The 21,660-nt window shown below is 44.6% G+C and overlaps 1 protein-coding gene across 1 annotated transcript in view; it reads right to left on the bottom strand.

Annotated features, from left to right (window-relative positions):
• TAF1 (TATA-box binding protein associated factor 1) overlaps positions 1-21,420 on the bottom strand; it is a 75,643-nt gene extending 54,223 nt beyond the window's left edge. Inside the window, exons 1-23 of the mRNA XM_077285006.1 lie at positions 21,200-21,420; positions 15,810-15,927; positions 14,501-14,617; positions 14,296-14,415; positions 12,967-13,208; positions 12,261-12,476; positions 10,304-10,537; positions 10,021-10,216; positions 9,818-9,934; positions 9,364-9,531; positions 9,156-9,283; positions 8,732-8,839; positions 8,033-8,206; positions 7,642-7,815; positions 7,459-7,563; positions 7,172-7,372; positions 6,938-7,079; positions 6,594-6,724; positions 5,286-5,366; positions 5,005-5,154; positions 4,649-4,771; positions 4,002-4,177; positions 2,581-2,822 (exon numbers count right to left, since the gene is read on the bottom strand). Of these exons, the coding sequence (XP_077141121.1) occupies positions 2,581-2,822; positions 4,002-4,177; positions 4,649-4,771; positions 5,005-5,154; positions 5,286-5,366; positions 6,594-6,724; positions 6,938-7,079; positions 7,172-7,372; positions 7,459-7,563; positions 7,642-7,815; positions 8,033-8,206; positions 8,732-8,839; positions 9,156-9,283; positions 9,364-9,531; positions 9,818-9,934; positions 10,021-10,216; positions 10,304-10,537; positions 12,261-12,476; positions 12,967-13,208; positions 14,296-14,415; positions 14,501-14,617; positions 15,810-15,927; positions 21,200-21,307 (3,571 nt within the window). The 5' untranslated portion in view covers positions 21,308-21,420. The remainder of the gene's footprint in view (positions 1-2,580; positions 2,823-4,001; positions 4,178-4,648; positions 4,772-5,004; positions 5,155-5,285; positions 5,367-6,593; positions 6,725-6,937; positions 7,080-7,171; positions 7,373-7,458; positions 7,564-7,641; positions 7,816-8,032; positions 8,207-8,731; positions 8,840-9,155; positions 9,284-9,363; positions 9,532-9,817; positions 9,935-10,020; positions 10,217-10,303; positions 10,538-12,260; positions 12,477-12,966; positions 13,209-14,295; positions 14,416-14,500; positions 14,618-15,809; positions 15,928-21,199) is intronic.
• Positions 21,421-21,660: the final 240 nt, after the last annotated feature.

Genomic DNA, 21,660 nt, shown 5'->3' with positions numbered 1-21,660 from the left:
GAGACATTGGAGGCGGGAGGCAGAAGGCGGCTGCGCACAGGCCGGGTCACAGTTGTGGCACAAAGGAGTAATGTGGGCACGTGGCAACGCAGAATTACAAGTGGCACATGAAGTAAAAAACACAGTGTGCTTTTTATTGCCCTTGTTTTGCCTCCTTAGATTGAGACATAGTGTATGTCTATACCTCCAATAAACTGCGAGAGCAGGGCTATGGTGCAGAGAAGGGGTTAAGCTTTTTCCCTATAGAGTGGAGCAGCTTACCCATGGTCCTGTGCTGGTGTCCCCAGGGAGGAAGAGAGGAGAAGAAGCGTTTTCGGCTGATTTCCCCGCAGAAGTGGAGTCCCAAGATGGCGCCAGAGATTTGCAGGGCTCTTCTCGTTCAGAACGAGAAGCGCCTGAGAAGTGGGCGGGGTTTCGGTGGTGGGCGGGAATTTTAACTGCGGCCTAAGAAGTCTGGGACTAAATTTATGGGGCCTGCCGGCGGCCGCAATACAGCGCCGAATGATCGCCCCTCTCCTCAGGGACCCGGACCGCACCTTTCCACGCAGGCAGCGTGAGGAAGGGTAGTACTCACCAAAAATGCAGCCTGCAGCTCAATCGATCCTCCCTATGCCGGGGGATGGAGAGTGTCTGAAGTGTGTGCCTGCCGCAGAGGATTTACGGACGTGCCTGCCGCAGGGGACTGACGGACGTGCCTGCCGCAGGGGACTGACGGACGTGCCTGCCGCAGGGGACTGACGGACGTGCCTGCCGCAGGGGACTGACGGACGTGCCTGCCGCAGGGGACTGACGGACGTGCCTGCCGCAGGGGACTGACGGACGTGCCTGCCGCAGGGGACTGACGGACGTGCCTGCCGCAGGGGACTGACGGACGTGCCTGCCGCAGGGGACTGACGGACGTGCCTGCCGCAGGGGACTGACGGACGTGCCTGCCGCAGGGGACTGACGGACGTGCCTGCCGCAGGGGACTGACGGACGTGCCTGCCGCAGGGGACTGACGGACGTGCCTGCCGCAGGGGACTTACGGACGTGCCTGCCGCAGGGGACTTACGGACGTGCCTGCCGCAGAGGACTACATGACGCCAAGATGAGGGCTTGATTGTGGAGGAGCCCGGGAGATGCACATAAGAGGCATACTCTATGTGCTCGCCACCTTACAGGGGGGAGATCGGAACGATATAGGAACCATCGCCCTGGTGTAGATTAGGCGTGCACCATTTGTCGCAGGAGAGGTACGGGGAGGTATACTCGCCGTGCTCGCCTGTTGATGGTACGGGGGGAGAGCGGACCCTAGAAGGGAATCCGTCGCCCCCTTCACTCCGTTAATTAAAAAATAAAAATTTACAGAAAATAAAAATAGAATAAAAACGGTGGGGTCTGAAACAGACCCAAGTGCCTCCTACAGACACTAAGCAAGAACTGGGTCGTTACTGGCCAGTCAAGGGGTGTATACTGCAGAGGAGGAGTTAATTCTTTGTGTTTACTTAGTGTCCTCCTAGTGGCAAGCAGCATAACACCCATGGTCCTGTGTCCCAAAATTAGGCGTAGGAGAAAAAAAATTAACCATCCTACTTACCTTCCCTCTGCTCCCTCGCAGCGGAGTCCTGTTCTGATGCCGGCAGCTGTCTGCAACTTGTAAGCAGCGCATGATGTCACTGCCATGCGCCCTCACACGCTGAGGTCAGCTTCCTGAATATTCACTGCTCTCCACACCCGGAACTATGTGCGTGGAGAACGGTGAATCCTCTTTAATAGCAGGTAGACTGTTCGCAGCAGCCGCCGGCTTCCTGCAGTGGCTGGGAGATCATGTGTGCCTGCTATTATAGAGAATGTATATTCACTGCACTCCACTCCCATGGGCGTGGGGAGCAGTGAATATTCATTCTCTTTAGTAGAAGGCACACGTGATCACCTAGCCGCTGTAGGAGCTGACGGCTGAGGCTAACACTCTGCCTGCTATTAAAGAGGATGAAAATTCATTGTTCCCAGAGCCCATAGCCCCTCTCACCTCTCGACACAGGCTTCAGTGTATAGAGGTGGGAGGGACTATCGGCGTGGGGAGCAGTGACTATTCATTTTCTTCTCCTGTGACCCGCTCCTCCGCAGCTGCACTCCCATCCACATTGAAAAACAAAAATAAAAATTATATATATATATATATATATATATATATATATATATATATATATATATATACACACACATACATACATATATATATATACATACACACACACACGCATAAATTACATCTGGACCATACGATGCGCACCCCCCCTCCCCCACGCACACACACACACTTTCCTACAACATTTTGGAGGAAAAAGTGCCTATTGTAATCCAGAAAATACAGTATTTCCCAATCTGCTCACCAATCGGTTTACAGAAATTTGTCCAACAGCAGGAATTTTTATAAAGTAATAAAAGAACCATTATCTAAATGTTCACACCTCCTTGGCTCCTGCTCCGGTGAGCCCTGTCTATTTTGCAGTAAATTCAGCCATATGACTGCTGCAGCCAATTGCTGCTTGGTGGGATATAATCCAATTAGCAGTTTAAGACCTTAATACCAATACTCACAAAACCCCTTTCTGTCTTTTTTGTCCTTTCGGCTCCGCTCTTTGTCATTGCCACTGTCTTCCCCCATTAACATCCTCTGCAGCTCTTTTCTCTCCTGCTCTTCCCGTTCTCGAGACAGCTGAGAACTGGTCTTCTTATTCTGCAGCATGTTCTCAATGTTTTTCCCCATCTCCTCAAAGTCACTATCTTCAGCGGAGCTACTATCTGTGTCCGTGGACAAAACCTCTGCAGACTCCAAGACCCTAGAAAGGTGACAGTAAGGATCACATCAGTGAGGATCACATTGGTTGGTCCCCTACCAATTACACATTGGTGCCATGTCCTGGAGTGATATCATTTATGTCTAAGATCTGGAGATCCTTTACATCCTTTACATAATATAATGATGTCATAAGGCATACATCAAGTCACAGAACATGAAATTCAGTGTAGCACATGCTAATTACTGTAGGTCTAATTAGGCAAATTGCAACTCAGTCATGTTAAGTACCTATCTGATGTGGTTGACCTGATGTTTTTAAGCATGAATAAGCAGGTGACAAAGCTAATGTAACTAAACAATGCCTTCGTATCATGGATGTTTCCAGCACCTCCTTGAAGCCATGGTAGTAAGAATTTAGCCTGCCTTAAAGAAGACATTTCACCAATTTTTTTTTATGTTGAACTGGTCATAGGATGCAAAGTGGAATGAAACTTTTTTTTTTAATGATGGGGGGGGGGGGGGGCAGCACAGCTGAGTTTAGCGGTGTCACATTACAAATCCTTCTATCACTATCTTCCTTTCATAGCATTGACACCTCTGCTGTACTGCCCCTCCCCCACACTGCCTGTACTGGAGTTGAGACCTCAAAGATGTCAGTAATCACTTATGTCTGATGCGCTCAGGGTAACTTATAACCGCTCTACAGTACATCTCACACAGGAATAGCCCAGAAAAGGTAGGCTACTCGCGTGTGAGACATATGAGAGACAGCCTGATCTCATTGCAGAGAAAGTACGAGCACAGCAAACATAAATGATTACTAACACCTGTGAGCTTTCATCTCCGGAACAGGCAGTGGAGAGGCAGTACAGCAGAGCAGACAGTGCTATGATAGGCGGCAAGCTGATAAAGGGGTTTGTGATGTGACACAGCTAAATTGAGTTGTGCTGCCCCTTCCCGCACAGAGACCGTATCTGAAAGATGATAGTAATCACTGCTCTATTTTCTAATCATGCAAGTTAGACCAGGAGATCAGCGCTATTTGACATCATATGCCTCACACACTGCGAAACCTGCTCTAGGTTATGGTGAGGGTGTGTGGCCCTAGCCTAACTATAAGCCTAATAATAGATTCTTTCAACTTTAACATATTACAATACTGATAAGAAAAAGTTTGAAATGGATTTGTTAGTGCCGAAGCAGAATTTGGAGACCATACTTGTTCTGAAGGTCAAATATCCGCTGGCACTCCTCTTTGTATCGTTCTTGATGTTCAGCCACTGAGAAGCGTGACCCTCTAGCAAATTTGCTCATTGGTCCCTCACCAGAGCGTGCTTGCTCAGTGGACATTGTTCTCACAACATCGATTACTTCCCAACGAGACAGCTTCTTAATCTGGAGAAAATAAAAAATAAAAAAGAGATTAACCATAAGCTGTAAAGAAAAATTAGGATTATGATTGAAAGGTGCTGCTTTGTAAAGATGTGTGCTTTCCCTTTACCATATATATATATATATATATATATATATATATATATATATATATATATATATATATATATATATATATATATATATACACACATACACACACACATATATGTATATATACACACACACACGTATATACACACACACATATATATATATATATATATATATATATATATATATATACATATACACACACACACACACATAAAACGTGTAATGTGTAACATTCCACATATGGAGATCAAAGCTTTGTAAGACGCAGGTGATTAATAACCGATATCGTATATATTTGATTTATTTAAATGGAACAAGGAAACCTCCAACCTTCCCATCACATAAACACAATTATCATCCTTTCACTTTCATACTCGCCTCTTCTTCTGGAACTCCAAATTTGCGGAGCAACTGTTTAGCATTCTTCAAGGATAGTCTACGCAAATCGGCATCTGTTCCAGTCACTGTTTTTTTCACCGGCTGAGGCTCTTTATCATCTTGCTGTTACAAGAAGTAAAAAGTTACATCACTACTAAAGTTAGCTATTTTAAGCAATTCTATCCACTGACATTTAATAATCATCAACAATACTTGTATCTTATACTAATAGGAAGGAAAGAAGACCATTCGTGTTTCCACAAAGAGCGGAGAAAGCACGCCAATCTACACAAATGTAAATCCTCTGTAGGTTTACATGCTACACGAGTCACATCAGGATTTAGTAAACCTCTAACCTTTTGCTGTGTTGGTTTGTTAGGAATCTTCACATAAGAGAATCCTTCTCCACACCCGGTGGGGTCTGCCACTCCAGTCACCTCCAGCAGACATTTCCCTTTCATAGCAGCAATAAATGCTCTTGTGGTGTTCCAAGGTGCAGTCCTGACCTGTTCATACACAAGTGATCACGCATGATTTGGAGATCCAGCCACCAATAAAGTGTAATCCTCTCAATTGAGGCCAACACTTGCTGGATGTGTGCACCATAGTGCCAGCAGGGTCTTCCACTCACACTTACCTCATCATCTATCTTCATCTGGAAGTCTTCTTCATTCTCCTCATCTGGGGCAAAAAATGATTTTTCCCCATAGCCAGCATCCTGCAAGGACACAATAATCCAGTATGTCCCAATCAATAAGGCAGAACCACGGATAGTATAGATCTGCCTCAGGAGAAGAGCCCGCCATCACAATCACTGCATGACAATGTGCACTCATTTCCAGACACGTACAGCTGTACGACCATCTTGGAACTCATCACTTAAATGAAAAGTAAGCACATCACCTCCAACCTAATATTGTTTTCCTCTGATTGTCCTTCCCTCATCATACATTCATGGATTATAACAACTACCTTCTAGTCTACCATGTATCCACTAGTGTCCCTCAAATCTTTTCCTCGCTTCTGCTGCCCATCTCTGTCGGTCCCTACCATAGTCCACATAATATTCAAAATCTATCCACACAACGTATGTGAAAGTTTTTTCTGACACCTTAAAGGGTTGTCTGGTCTTCCAATAAGTATATAAATCACTCTGTCACTGCACGATTCACCATTATTGCCAGTGAGAGAGTCAGTCACGTGACCGCAAGTATGCGATTTGCATACAACGGGCCACATATTCCGACTAGACGTGCACAGCCTTGATCGATACAAGTGAGAGAAGCCGAGCAAGTCTAGTTAGCAGGTGACTGCATGTATGCAAATCCCATACTTGAGGTCACGTGACCGCCCGCTCTCCCAGCAATACCGATGAATCTTGACATCGTGCACATCACACGCTGTCAGGATTCAGAGGTATGCAGTCACAAAATAACTGCAGACTTTTATCAGAAGACCGGACAACCCCTTTAAATTAATTTCATCGCTAATGTGGTTTTTACCCCTAAAAAAACATGTTAAAGTGCCGACCAACTAAGTGCTTCCCTTCTGTTTAAGCTGCTGCCCACTGCATGTTATGTAATCCGTTTCCAGCAGCCGAGACCGTGAGACGGATTACAGGGTGTGGGAATGCGTGTTGGTCTTTCTGTTCCTGCTCTCCTGTTTGTCAAACTTCTTGTAGATGCAGAACAGAGATGAGGGCTTTTAGTTAAGGGCAGACAGGGCATTGGACCATGGCAGGTGCAATGTATGCTGGGAAACGAGGAAAAGGAAGATCCAGCTCCTACAGTACTGGCAAAATGCTAATGAAGAATAAAAGAGTGGATGGAAAGTTAGGGAGTATGAGAATGGAGACTGTTCCTGAACATATTGGACTGGAATTTAAAGACAGACTGCAGCAGGGGGACAGGGGTTTTCCAAAACGACAGTTTAACAACTTATTGACCTTTAAACGCTGTTCAGCTGCAATCATGCTGTAATATGCACAGCACTGCTCAGGAGAAACCATGGCACGAATCTCTTCTTCCGTTGGTAAGCGGAAATCCGGTTTCAGCACCCACCAATTAGAGTCCATTCCTAGAACACAAAATATAATAGAATTTTATGCATCCATTATAAAATACTGTACAGTCATATTCACTATGACGGCAGCACTATGGCTACAGACTGCGCCATGAATGTCTAGCTCCTCCTATGAACAATGCATTTAACCATTCAGATTTGATTGTAGGTGACAAATCAGATTATTGTCAATTAAGGCTACAAAACATAAAAGTGATGAGACAGTACCTGTTCTTTTAAAGTCAGCGCACAGTTTCAGTCTCTTTCTAATGCTGCTCTCTGAATGGGAAGGAAAAGCCTTTTTTATGTCTTCCATACGAATTCTACGCGGTCGATCTTTGCTTTTCCAAAACAGACGATATATAAACACCTGTAACAGATCAGGCGCAAAACTGTTTCTCCATCATTTGGCCAATATGCAAATTTAAAAAAAAAAAATGAAGAAAAGTGGGAGGGACAGACCTGCAAGAAATCACGGATGTGTGTGTTCGCCCGCTTAGAGTTTGGCCCAGGAACTTCAAAGAGAGGACACTGCTGCCCAACTACAAAAATGTCCACCAGATCACGAACGTAATAACCTTGTCGGGTTCGGATGATCAGGAAATCTGTTTCAGGCATCTTGTGCAAGTAGATTGGAGATCTGAACAAATTATTTTCGAAAGCCTAAAAATAAAAAAACAAACAAACAAGCAGTTTAATGAAAGCTCAGATCAGAAATGCCCCAACTTGTCATCTGTGGTGGCACATACCTGTAAAAGTTGTCCTGGGTGCAGCGAGCCAAGAAACGGTGAGGTGTGACAATATACGGTCTCTCCATACTTGCAGTCCGGCGCTCCAGGATCCTTCCCTGGTTTCTAGAAAAAAGTGATATGCTCAGAAAACAATGTTCTTACAAAACCTTACAAATACTGCTGTAATATTAGAATTTGTACCCTCTTGTAATAGTTCTTGATTTTAGTTGCCATTCCAACTTGCATCATTAACGGAGGGTTTTCTTCACTGTATTCGGCCAGAATGAGATCTCCATCTTTGCCGGTGAGATCTTGTGACGTGCGCATAAAAAACATCTCTCCTCCACCAGATGCCTGGCGTTCTTGTTCTCTCATCTAATGCCCAGAAGAGGATATGAATAGATTAAATACAACAACTGACCCTTTAAAAATGAAATGCAATGCTGTGCTGAATATTTCATTGAACACTACAGATGAGACACTTTTCCCAAATGCCTGCTTATTGCACGGGGGAGGCAACTACGGGTATGTCAGGGGAATTAAACCTGAAAAAATGTGACATAATTAGGATTTATTTACCCTAATAATTTACCTTTGCTTTCTTCTTGATGTGTTTAAGAAGAGGCTGCACCGAATGTGCTCCGGGTTGGGACAGGGCCCCAAATGAATATTTCTTCAATGGAGGACGGTGGAATTGTCTTAATTTCATGGGTCCCATGTGAGTAGGGAAGAAAGGCTGTCTGAGCTCCACTGCCGGTATCGAGTGCTGACACAAAGGAAAGGGTGAATGGGAATAACCTGTTAGTCACGTCTACATGAAGATAATGAATTCGGCAGGTAGCTTATTCTAATAAGCGATGCAGTGAAGACACTAGATTATAATCTGTAAGAAAGAAAGGCAATCTCCAACAGTGAGATCAGTCTTCTCAGGTCTCTTAATATTGTTACCATCCATTACGACAGCCACAACTCATGCAAGGATTCCCTGTTAGGCAATCCCTACATGTGTTGTGGCTGTCAAACAGCTGCGAAACATGAAGGCGAGGGGACTCGAACATATTATTCGAGCACGCCGAAGTCGCTCGGTTAGCACCCGAGCATGCTTGGACAACACCTTACCTGATCACGTTTGCTCATCACTGTGTACCGCACATCGCTGCTAACAGAGACCCATAGTCATGTGATATATGTTCACAATCCAAAATCAGATCTCAGCAGCAAAGATCACTTTGTTTAGTATTAGCATCAATGCTTCAGTTAGGAATTGTGTGCCTGTAAGAATAAGAATTACCTGGATAATGTTTCCTCCAAATGTTCCTCGTAACCCCTGCTGTTTTGGATAGTAAAATTCATCATTGGATAAATTCCAGGGATCCTTCACCTCCGGCTGGGACATGTTCTGTGAGAGGACACATTACACAACATCCCTTTTTACTCGTCCAGACTTAAGATGCTTTGCTGTCTCAGTATGACATTAATAAGCGAGTCCTAGATCAATAGGAGCTAGTGTAATTAAGCATGTAGCCCTTAGAGGGCCAAATGTTACACTGCGGAACATGTGGCATCAAGCTATCCATCTCCTCAGTTGTTAATTAAGGGGGTAGGATAAGAGAAAAAAAGAGCCAACAGTGAGATTACAAAAAAATGTATATGCTTGTACTAATTTAAACAAGAAATTCTGTCTAGAATATCCTTTTAAGGGATGTCCCCCTTACCTGCTGGGGCTCCTCCTTGATTACACCAGTTTTCCCTAATAAAATTCTACTTTTCTTTAGAGATGACTCCTTCTTGCTCTCCTTAGAGGGAGAATTTGACGTCGTTTCTTCTTTCTCATCTGGGATTTCTGTTGATAAAAAAATTAATTAAATATAGAAGAATTCCTAAGGACAAGTATATGACAAATGTGTGTGAAATGTTACCAACCCAGGATAATGTTTTCATCGTTGGGATTTAACGTTAGCACAGGAGGGTCCAAAATCCTGTCCATGGCTTGATCATCCCAGATTATATTGTCTTCCCACCGTCCATACACCAATTCTTCATTGTCAATAGGAAAAATTGAAAACCAAGGGCGATCTTCTTCCGTGGATGCTAAAAAGCAAAGTGGACATATCTGCAATCAGACTCCTAAAACCACAGCACAATCTGACCACAAGTCTCTGTCTAGTCCAGGTCTGACTGTGCCGTGACGACCTGCAGATACTATCCCTTATAGTAGTAGCCATCGGCATACAGACACTACTTGGTCTGGAAACATTTGTGTCATAGGAAGAAAAATTGCACAAGGAACATATATAAATCCTATACTTTCCTAGGAGTATTCAAGGTTTATCGGTAAGATTTGTGGCTTTGCCCACAGCCATAATCCATACTATACCTTGCTGTTCTGGAGGATGTTTTTCCTTTCCCTTGGTAGCGATGAGTGAACCAGGAATGATTGGCTTCTGCACTAAAGGCGTTGGTAGGTTTAACACTGACCCACTTCGATTCAGTCCTGCACGAAAGAAGAAAGACTCCTTAAATCAGCAAACAAGTAACTGAGCCTCATACTACTGACATCTTTGCTCCAACTGGTGGCACCTTGCTGGGCATTGTACGCTGTGGCATTCCTGGTCATGCTGGAGGGAAGCCAACCAGCTAAACTGGCTCTCTGGGTCTTGGTTACTTTGTGCTTCACATCCTCCCCATTCCAGATCACGTCATCCTCCCACTGAAGCTGTGTTACCATCAGGAAATGTTCATCTTGAAATTGTGCCTCTGCGGATTCCTCCGGTTTCTAAACAATGTCAGAAACTACTTCTGTAAGATACTGATAGAGTAACATTATGACCGAGAATCTCTGCTTACTTACTCATTCACAAACCTGGTCGTTTATGTCATCGCTAGTATCAGGAGCAATATCGTCATCATTGTTCTCCTCCCTCAGCTTAAATCCATAATCAAATCCACTGCCATCTTCAGGTACTCCCAGCATATCGTACCACAACTGCGCTGGGCCGTAGCGCCACTCTGCTACTCGGGGTTTTGTATCTGCAACCTTATCTGTATCCCCAGCGGACTGGGAGAACTTGGACTCCACAGGAGCCATCATGGTGATCTGCAGAAAGAAAAAAATATTTGGCTTCATTTCAATTGAATTGTAAAAGAATAAGTTTAAAAAGATAAAGCTTGAATAGTAACTACACTATTCTCCATAAATCAATAGTACAAATGAAGAGAAGACAAATTACAAAGTATCTTATCAGAGAACTCGGCTTCTTTCTTCACTTATCGGTCACCTTTTTTTTGCCTCCAGTACTGATCATTCACTCACAAACTGCTCAGGTCTGTCTACAGTCCTAGGAAGTCTTACAGTCCTACAGTCCTTGGCTAGGAAAGCCAACGGGAAGGAAGGTAGGGGAGAAAAAGCCAGAGAACATAAAGAGGAAACGACGAGGCTTCAAATATGGAGGGGAAAAGTGAGGAAATCTAGGAAGCAAATCATGTGATGGCCAGAAATAGTGTCATTCCTCTTGTACGCATACGCATACAGGACACCTAAGTCTAACGGCACCTTCAGGTAAGTTTTCGTGTATAAGATCAAATACCACCCTAAATATAATTTTTTTTTAAAGTAAATAGGATAAAAATTCTGTGCCATTCAATATCCTGTTATATGTTAATTGCAGGCAATACGTTTTTATTATCATATTTAGAAAAACTGAGTTTACGAATGCTCAGAATACCTAAAGCTGCCACTAGAGGGAGTAAAGGAGCGAACTGCATATAGTTACACACTAAAGTCAATAGTAGGCAGTATGCTGCCTCTAGTGGTAGCTGCAAGAATTTTCCCTTTTTTTTTTTTTCTTTAGCAACCCTATAGGACTTAAACATTTAGTGATATCATGGTTCTCCAATGAATCTTAGTTTGTAGCCGAGCTTCACAGCAGAACCAAGATGGCAGTTATGGGGCCTTCACCACGCGCTAGGCTGCCATGATAACCCATCAGTTTCCGCAATCACGACACAGGGTGCTGATGGGAGCAGACAAGCACCGACAATGAAGTCATTTAAATGCTGCTGTCTGTGACTGACAAAAGCAACAGATAGTTAAATGCAGCAAATAGAGTCAAGTTTGGTTCTTGCAGTTACAGAAATCTGCTTGTGTTACACAAGAAAAAAATCTCTACCTTATAAATACAAAAGCAAGTATTTATTATACACACACTTATAAGGAGTATTGCCCCAAAACAAAACACATATTATATGCACACAGACAAGTACTGGGGATGATATACCAATGGGGACAAATTAATGCACCAATGTAGGGGAGCAATAATTACAAGATCCTACATCAGTGCATTAATCTGACATCCATTGGTATAGTGTCTGTTCTCTGCATTTGGGCAAATGACCTTTATAAGTGAGTGTATGATAAATTCTTGTTTTTATATTTAGAGGATTGCGCTTTATTCTAGTGCAAGTCTTTTTAGTCAGCACCCTGGTGTAATCTGCTATATTTTTGGCTTGGAAACCGATAGCTGGTATGACGCAGGGTCCGCACCTTACCTGTCTTCATTATTTTCCAAGGGACTTATGATGATGTACACCAGAGGTCATTAAGGGACTGAAAAGGGTTTTCTGATCTCATGAAATGATAGCATATCACTAGGATATCCTGCTACTTTATGATTAGGGGGGCAGGGGGCATTTTTTTTTAGACATCCACTGATTCCGAGAAAGAAGGCGACCTAATAAATAAAACTAGGATATTCATTCACTTCATTCATTTCCTATGATTAGGTGAAGCAGTTATCAGGATAAGCCGCGGGACGTCGTACCTCATCGTCCGAGAGGCACTGCTCAGGCGGTGGTGCTGGAGCATACTCATATTCCCAGCATGACTTCTTCTCGGGTCCTGCCTCGGCTTCTTCACCTTCTTTTGCCTGAACTTCCTGGGTCAATTCTCTGTGCTTTTTTCGGCGTTTTCGGCGGGCACTGCGCCAAACTGACAGGACGCTTTTCCCAGGTCCAAATAGTCGAAGAAAGCGCAAAACCTGTAGGCAAAATAAAACTGCTCATTAGAAGAACTAACACTTGTGGTTCTCTATTGATGTAGCCCTATTTTATTAACCATGTGCGTCATTGCTCACTCAGCCGCAGCGATCACTTGGTAAATGATGGGGACTCTGTGTGCCATGTGTGGGCAGAAAAAAAATCAGCCATAATATGTAAGGAATAGGACTGATTAATCCCATCACATGTTGGTTGTTTATCTAGCGCCATCATATTCCACAGCTCGTTACAGACATCACTGCCCCAATGGGGCTCACCATCTAGATTCCCTATCAGAATGTCTTTGGGGGGTGGGAGGAAACCGGAAAACCCAGAGGAAATACCTGCAAACATGGGAAGGACATACAAACTCCTTGCAGAGGTAGTCTTTGGTGAGTTTAATCCCAGGACCCCAATACAACCGTGCTGCCTCATAACATCCCAAAAAGAGCTTGTGGAGAACCTAAAAATAACAATAATGGTAGAAAATACCTTGCCAGGTCTAAATTCTGGGAAGAGCTCAGTGACGCTAGGAAGAGGTTTGGTGCCATCTCTCTGCATTATGCCAGCAAGTGGCAATGTCAACTTCCGCTCCTTTTTCTCACTTTGTCTGCGCTCTTGAGGACCAATCTCAGATTCAGAATCAGACGAACTGCTGAAGTCCACCTTTTCCAAGGAAGCGGAAGATGGCGCAATAATGGAAGGAAGAATGATCCCATCGCCTTCTTCAGAGGCTGTATAAAACAAGCAGAATTCAGCTTTAAGAGAGGCATAACCCAGCTGAAAGCTATCTCCTACCCATAGAGCATAGTACTCGGCTTTCTTAGGCAGTGAACGGCGTGGAGGCTAATCATGTGCACTTCTGCTCCACTCATATGCGGCTCTAGAGAGCCCCATCCTCAAGTAGTTAGATCCCCAGCGATCAGGAAATTATCCCATATCCTATCAACAAGAGATACTGGTTCAGTCCACATCATGATAAGGGGAAGAGCCCAACTTTATAGATAAATGATTGGTTTGTTTTTTGTACATGGTTGATAACTTGTGCAGATAAAAGCAAAGTTTGTTCCCAACTTTCTGCAGCATGTGAATATTTATAGGATTTGCAAAAGGTAGTTCCGATTCAACAAATCTATTACGAGAGATAACTGGTGTAAAATGCTTTTTTTGGCACAATGCGTAGTGGTGCAAAAATGTTGCCACTGTGAACTCTGCGAGAGAGTGTAAAGTAGCTCTGCAAAAATGGGTTGAGAAGGAGCAGGGCCACACCAGCCCATAAAATATAGCAAAAGTGCTGGCATTTCTTTAGTCTCTGGCTGCAATAGCATTTCTGGCGAGGACACTCCACCGAAAAATGTGCCAAATCCATTAAGTGGCTCTTAATAAATATGTTGCACTTTACTCCAGCCAGCTCTTCATTAAGACAGGTATGAGCAACACCAATCTTAATGGATCAGCCCCTATGTTCTTAGAAGAAAGTAGTATTTTTTTCACCAATGATGCAGCAGTTTTACATATCCAGAAACTAATGTAGTCCCAAAATGAGGCTGCTAAAGTAAATATTGCAGTGAGAAAATGGAGGGGAGTAGACTGCACACAGCAGCTTCTCTCCATGTGAGACTACATAGTGGGAGAAAGGGCAGAAGTAGTAGATAGGAGAAGATCAAAGTTCTTGGTGTAAAACTCTTAAGGCCTCATACACAAAAGCTGGCCCCCAGACTACGGATTGCCTGGTCCTTTTTTTCTACAGAAAATCTGTAGGTCGCTGCCACAGGATATATACATATCAATATATTTATATATCTATCCATGATCACTTACTTGTTGGTGCTGCACCCTTTTCCTCTTCTTTCTTACATGTCACTGGTGGAGGAGGTGGAGGTGGCATTAGCTTGGAATCAATATCTTCACAGTCCGCATCATAGTCGTCGTCATCATCATCTAATCAGAGCACAAATTTCATCAAAACCTCAAGTAGCACATGAAATTCTATAGTCAGGTCTCCTGCGATGACAATAACATTTACCTGCTCTTCGGGAGAGATGGAGACTTCCCATAGCCTGCCTATACCTTCGAGACTCATCTTCAGCCACTTCATTGATATCAGAGTAGTCGATAGCGTCATCAGTACTCTTAACCCAACCTGTACAATAGAGACGGTGAGTTATAAGTAGATAGACTGCAATGAGCAGAATAAAAATGATATAAGTGGAGGTTTAATAACAAAAAAGTTTTGTAGAAAGATGCAGATATTCAGACAGAAACTCTGGTCCTGAGTCTCAGCAGGTTCCCCTTCAATTTCTGGCCATTAGAATACACAGTTTCTGGTGCCGACTAGTGATGAGCGAGTGTACTCGTTGCTCGGGGGTCCTCCGAGTATTTGTTAGTGTTCGGAGATTTCGTTTTCATCACCTCAGCTGAATGATTTACAGCTAGTAGCCAGGCTGAGTGCATGTGGGGGTTGCCTGGTTGCTAGGGAATCCCCACATGTAATCAAACTGTCTAACAGTCGCAAATCATCCAGCTGCTGTGAGGAAAATGAAATCTCCGAGCAGTCATAAATACTCGGAGACCACCCGAGCAACAAGTACACTCGCTTATCACTAGTGCCGACAAGCGTAGACAAATAAAGGGACTGGCTCAGCTATTAGCTATTGTGCAGCCAGCCAGCCAGCCCCCTTCACACACATCCCAGATCACATGAAACACTCTCCTATGTCGAGCACAAAACTGAAAGTGGAAATAATGAGCCGAGGACTAGAGCAGATACATAATATCAGGGCAGCAGGCCTAATAGAACTATATGAGAAAGTGGCAGCTACTAAACAATTTATGGAGCTGCAGTACATTGCTTACATGCAGCGCTGGGGTCCTGGGTTCAAATGCCACCAAAGACAACATCTCTAAGAAGTTTGTATGTTCTCCGTGTTTGCGTTGGTTTCCTCCCACATTCCAAAGACATACTGATAGGGAATTTAGATTGTGAGCCCCATCGGGAACAGCAACGATAATGTGTGCAAACTGTAAAGCGCTGCGGAATGTTAGCGCTATATAAAAATAAAAATTATTACTATTATTATTACACCGGCAGCCAGAGCAGATACCAGCTGATTGGGGGGGGGGGGGGGGGATTCCAGGTGTCGGACCCCTTACAGATCTCACATTGATGACCTGTCCAATGGAAAGTTCATCCACCCCTTTAAAGAACTTACTTTTTAAAGTTTATTTAGGTATTTTTTATTAATGGATGACCCCTGCAATTTTACAACTATAAAACTGAGGAATACTACATACACTGCTGAAATACACAAAATGCCTTATGTCAATGCCATTACCATCTTCATCCAAGTTCACCCCTTCAGTTTCTGTGGCATCGTCCGCGCTGGATGTGATTTCTGTAATAAGATTTCCAAGGCCAAGAGCGCCCAACCCTGCAAGGTGTTTCTTTGACTCCTAAAACCATGAAACAGTCAAATATCTTAGTAAAAGATATTTATATCATATATGATTAAAAGACAATGTCGGCAGGAGACTCTGCAGAAGACACTGGAGAGGAAATCGCTTCAACTGCACTGAAAATTAGTGAACATCCATTTACCATTCCTGTATGTAAGTGTAGGTGTGAGTGGTAAGACGTCCAGCTACATGGTCAGATACAGGTAGGAGCCAATGCACCAAATGGTACATAGGGCCTGTCACCCCTCCTGAGACGTCTGATTAATGCACAAACCAGAAAAACAAGGATCCCTAAAATATAACTATCAATGAATAAAGTTAAAAAGAGTATTCCAAAATTGAAGACAATGCAACTATTGAATTATCATAGGGGAAAGAAAAACACGTGATGTGTCCTATTGAGCCCTGTGGGTCCACTATACTGACCCCTACCTAACAGTGGAGGTTGGCACCCTAAGTTTCAGAAGTAGGAGCCCCCACTCAACGGCGGCTTGCCCTAATATCCCTACAAATCCCTATGACAATTGAAATAATGTCCCAATACACCCAATGCCCAAAAAAACAAGCAAAATTGCAAAGAAAAAAATAGAAAAAAAAATGAAAAAAAAACAGAAAATAATTTAAAAATACAAATTTTGTGAGTTTACTAGTTTTTTACCTCTAGATATCCCTATTAGGATTCAAATACAATTTGGGCAAAAAATTGCATGTCTCATTTGTCCTAATATTCAAAATAGAAAAAGGATGGAGCTCAGCAACAAATAATTCTTTAACTGTTCATACCCATAGACAGAAGCTATTTAAACTCACAATGGCTTCTCATTCACATATAACATGGTATAGTGACCTATTAAAGGGAACCTGTCACCCCCCCCCAGGCGTTTGAAACTTAAAGAGCCACCTTGTGCAGCAGTAATGCTGCATTCTGACAAGGTGGCTCTTTTAGTTATTGGTTCTGTAACTGCCGAAATAATCAGTTTTATAATTTGTCCCAAATACCTTTCTTCAGTCCTGGAGGCATGCCTTTCCCCCCCTGCTGCAGACGCCACACAGCCGTCACTCAAATCCTCTTGGCGCCGGCTCCTCAGCGCTGTTTTGAAATCTGCCGGCGCCTGCGCTCTTTTCTCCTGCCTTGGGCAGGCGCAGTGAGCGCTGCCCATCCTCTGTCCTCATATGCAGTCTAGCTGACTGCGCCTGTGCGGCCGCCCTGCCTGTGAATCTCAGCCCCGCAGTGAGAATAAATCAGAAGACACTGCGGGGTTGAGATTCACAGGCAGGGCTGAGATTCACAGGCAGGGCGGCCGCACAGGCGCAGTCAGCTAGACTGCATATGAGGACAGAGGATGGGCAGCGCTCACTGCGCCTGCCCAAGGCAGGAGAAAAGAGCGCAAGCGCCGGCAGATTTCAAAACAGCGGTGAGGAGGCGGCGCCCGGTGCCAAGAGGATTTGAGTGAGGGCTGTGTGGCGTCTGCAGCAGGGGGGAAAGACCTGCCTCCAGGACTGAAGAAAAGGTATTTAGGACAAATTACAAAATGGATTATTTCTGCAGTTACAGAACCAATAACTAAAAGAGCCACCTTGTCAGAATGCAGCATTACCGCTGCACAAGGTGGCTCTTTTACTTTCAAACGCCTGGGGGGGGGGGGGGGTGACAGTGGCCCTTTAAGCTATAATGGGTGACAGTCATAGCGGAGAGAGCCATCCAGATAAAGCCACCGGTCAGATTTCTATAGAGGTTACACTTAGTGATGTCAAAGACAGTGGTCCATAAAGTCATAACTTGTTAACCCCATACTGTCCATAATAGGACCTCATATACACACGATTGTGATAATGTTTAAATACTTATAAGTGGTGCAAATGATCATATACTCATCTAAGCTACATTGCAGCACCATCAGCGCGGAGATCACCGTCCGACCTTAATCACCAGTGAAGCTTCATATAAACGACATCCCTAACCATGCCCAACGCGTTTCTTCCCCGTGGGAATAACGGGGGTTCGTCAGGGGGTGCTGGCCATCCAAATGGAACAAGGCTGAAAAACGCCCACTTACCCGCTCCATATATACCCTTCCAGCGCGCACCATTCAGTCCAAAACTTCCGGAGTCGAGCACACGTGGAACGCTCATACGTCATACCAACAGGAAGTGGAGCTGTATACACCCACCCCCGGAATTGAGTAGCGTGGAACGCAAATGCGCTCCATTCACCCGGAAGCTAGGCTAAGGCTACGTTCACATTTGCGGTCAGCGCCGCAGCGTCGGGCGCCGCAGCGTCGCCGCATGCGTCATGCGCCCCTATATTTAACATGGGGGCGCATGGACATGCGTTGTGCTGCGTTTTGCGCCGCATGGCCGCAAGCGTTGGACGCAAGAAACGCTTCAAGTTGCATTTTTTTGGACGCATGTGGCGCAAAACGCAGCGTTTTAGCGTGCGTTTTGCCGCGTTTTTGTTTGCGTTGTGCGCTGCGGCGCCGACGCTGCGGCGCACAACGCAAATGTGAACGTAGCCTAACTGGGGCCATCAGAAATGATGTCATATTGAACGCAAATGCAGTCCACCAAGTGCTACACAGATCTGCCCCCATCATACACCGAATGATATCAGTGGTTTGAAGTGTGGAATGCAAATGCATTCCACATAGTTTTATATACCGGAAATAAGGGCATTGAAAAAACAATGGAGATATTAGTGACCCCAAATAAAGTCATTAACTCAAAGGTGGCGCTAGATATTAAGGGCTATATTGGCCACATCCATGGTATAGGAGATGATAATATGAAAACTCAATGGAGTCCCATAATAAAGTACCCTATGGGAGGGATATATCTACTCATTTATGATTAAGGATTCCAACTCAAAACAAACCAGTCCACACACTTTAAACGGACAACAAGCAAAAAAGGTACAACAAATGAACACTTATATAACCATAGACAGTTGTCTATCACTATATCACATTATGGTGATTGGGACATTATTTCAATTGTCATAGGGATTTGTAGGGATATTAGGGCAAGCCACCGTTGAGTGGGGGCGCCTACCGCTGAAACTTAGGGTGCCAACCACCACTGTTAGGTAGGGGTCAGCATAGTGGACCCACAGGGATCAATAGGACACATCACGTGTTTTTCTTTCCCCTATGATAATTCAGTGGTTGCATTGTCCTCAATTTTGGAATACTCTTTTTAACTTTATTCATTAAAAGTTATATTTTAGAGATCCTTGTTTTTCTGGTTTGTGCACTATTCTAGGATCTCAGTATATTTGTTTTAGTTATTAATAAATGTCTGGTTAATGCCAAGTTCAGACCATTATAATAATTAGGCTATTAATGTCTGAAAATTGTACATAATTTTGTCTGTGCACTTGTTGGCATTGAAGACAGGTGCCGCCATTAAACGCAGTATTCTGGTCTGTAAATTGCTCAAATGCACTAGCACGTAGGATGCAAATAGTCTGTGTGCTGTCCACTGTGCTTGCCCAAACCCGGCCTGATCAAATATTGTACTCCCTGTGCAGCAACAACCCAGGATGTGTTGATTGACCTCTGTTACTCCTCCTAGAAACATCTGACGACTGGATGTGCAGGTCCCTGTATGACAATGCATTGTCCAATCAGGACTGTCAGCGTCTGACTATGTAGTGACACAGCGGATGGTGACATCCAGTTGTTCAATTATTTAGAAATATTCTGCAGGAAGTGGAACAGAAGAAAAGCACAACACAGGGAACAAGGGATCAGAATCATTCCTGCATGGGGAATCTGCTAATCCAGACTCATCCGGGAAGGTGACAGATCACTCTGCAAGGGGAACTGGAGAATATCCCGTGCATTCTATTGGCACTTGTTGGTTATTTTTTTTTTAGAAAATAAAGCAGAAACGTGATTGGCTGTGGGCATCTGCTTTCTTCTGATCTCGTTTTGACAATTCTCTGCACGATGTGTCTCGCTGTGATGATGATGTGATCACTGCTGGTAAAGAGAATGCGAGCATTACCTACATCAGTGGTCCCCAACATTTCTTACTTAGAGAGCCACACTCAGCTCTGAAAGATGGTTGTGAGCCATCCAGCACCCCCTTCACCCACTGTAGTGACACCCAGAGATCCCCCATTAATGGTATAATGACAGCTAAAGCTTCACCGCACTGAGACCTTGTGGTCCCTCCTTTATACGCAGGATACATCCAGGGGTTCCCACTTTTCAGCATTTTGGGATCATTGCATCCAGCACTGCCACCACACTATAGCATCCAAACTCAAGCACTCCTCTACCTGCCACTATCATCCTATCGCCAGCTTACCATTTATATTCCCACAACCACTCCCAACAGTATACGAGCCTTAAGATCCGGTCTTCTGAAAAGGGCAACTCACAAAAGTTTCCATCGGAAGACCTGCTCTTCTTAGCTGCTTCCCGGATCTGGTGCTAATGCATCAAGCTTGCTGACGGGAAAGTTCCCCTACCTGTCAATGGGTGAGCCCCTGTGAGCAATGCCTCCCAGCCAACAGGGGGAGCCCCCCACATGCAACTCCCCCTGCCAGGTTGTACAGTTAAATATACGTTGTCATTATGCCTCCTGTGTGATCAGTCTCTCTGCAAATTACTTGTAATGGATCATATACTATACTGCTACATTATCAGCACAGTTTTGTCTGATCCCCTTATATCAGATAGGACCCCTATGTATGGCTGACAGTACCCTGATCACTTGTGAGACATGTTAGTCACTTGTGATTACATTTGCACTTACTAGCGCTCCCTGGTTTTTTTCCCACTTGGAATTATACCCAATGTAGCTCTCTCTCCTTGTTTGGAACCCGGGGTGTGTGTGTCATTACTTATACTACTTTGTGACGGACTACTTTGGAATATTTCCATCCTGTCTCTCCTGGCTGTGTGAGGGGCCTTGCTTCTTTTCTCCTCATTTTTATCTTATCCTATAGCTTTACGCTTCCCTCTGACTCTTGGATTTGTGTTGTGTTCAGGATACTGGGTACGGTGTGGTCACTGTGACATGATCTCCTGCACACAGAGGTCTGGTAATTCCCCACAGCAGTCACAGTGGTGGGCACAGGACCCCCTGACCTCAGCACAGACACAACAACGTCATGCTGAAAATGATTCCTGACCCTGCGGCAATGACTGCAGCCAGGTGCACTACAAACCCCAGCACAGGACTGTCCTAATGTCATTATCAGTGCAAAATCCCATTGGAGGGTAGGACAGACGCCCCCCAGCGGATTCCTGAGGCTCCTCACCTTGTCCAGCACCGAGTCATCCTCCAGCTGTCCGTCCTCATTAATATTCCCGAACAGAAACCCTGTGATGGAGAACGGCCGCTCCTCATCGCTCTCGGAGTCCGACATCACACACCGGAAGCGAGCAACTACAAACCGGAAGCTCCAAAGGTAAACTTCGGCAGAGAACCTGGTGGAACGCACGGACTTCCGCTTCCGGTACACGCTCCTTGTGTAGGACGGGCGCCAAAATGAGGGTAGATGCTAGAGTGTATGGGCTCCTTCCAGGTGTGACGTCATTTCCGGGGGCGTGTCCTATCGGGAGGGGGGCGTGTTTTCCAAGGCGGCAAAGGAAAGCAGCATGACAGCTTGTGGACGCCATGGAGGTCAGTGGTTTCAGGGTGAAAAATGCTACTTGCCGATCGCTATTCGCTATTGGGGGGAGGCCCTGTGGTGGTCGACCTACTTGTCTGTGTGGGGAG

The sequence above is a fragment of the Ranitomeya variabilis genome, chromosome 2 (genome assembly GCF_051348905.1).
Source record: "Ranitomeya variabilis isolate aRanVar5 chromosome 2, aRanVar5.hap1, whole genome shotgun sequence".
Lineage (NCBI taxonomy): Eukaryota > Metazoa > Chordata > Amphibia > Anura > Dendrobatidae > Ranitomeya > Ranitomeya variabilis.
The sequence above is the reverse complement of the archived record's forward strand: the minus strand, read 5'-3'. Positions and strand labels throughout refer to the sequence as shown.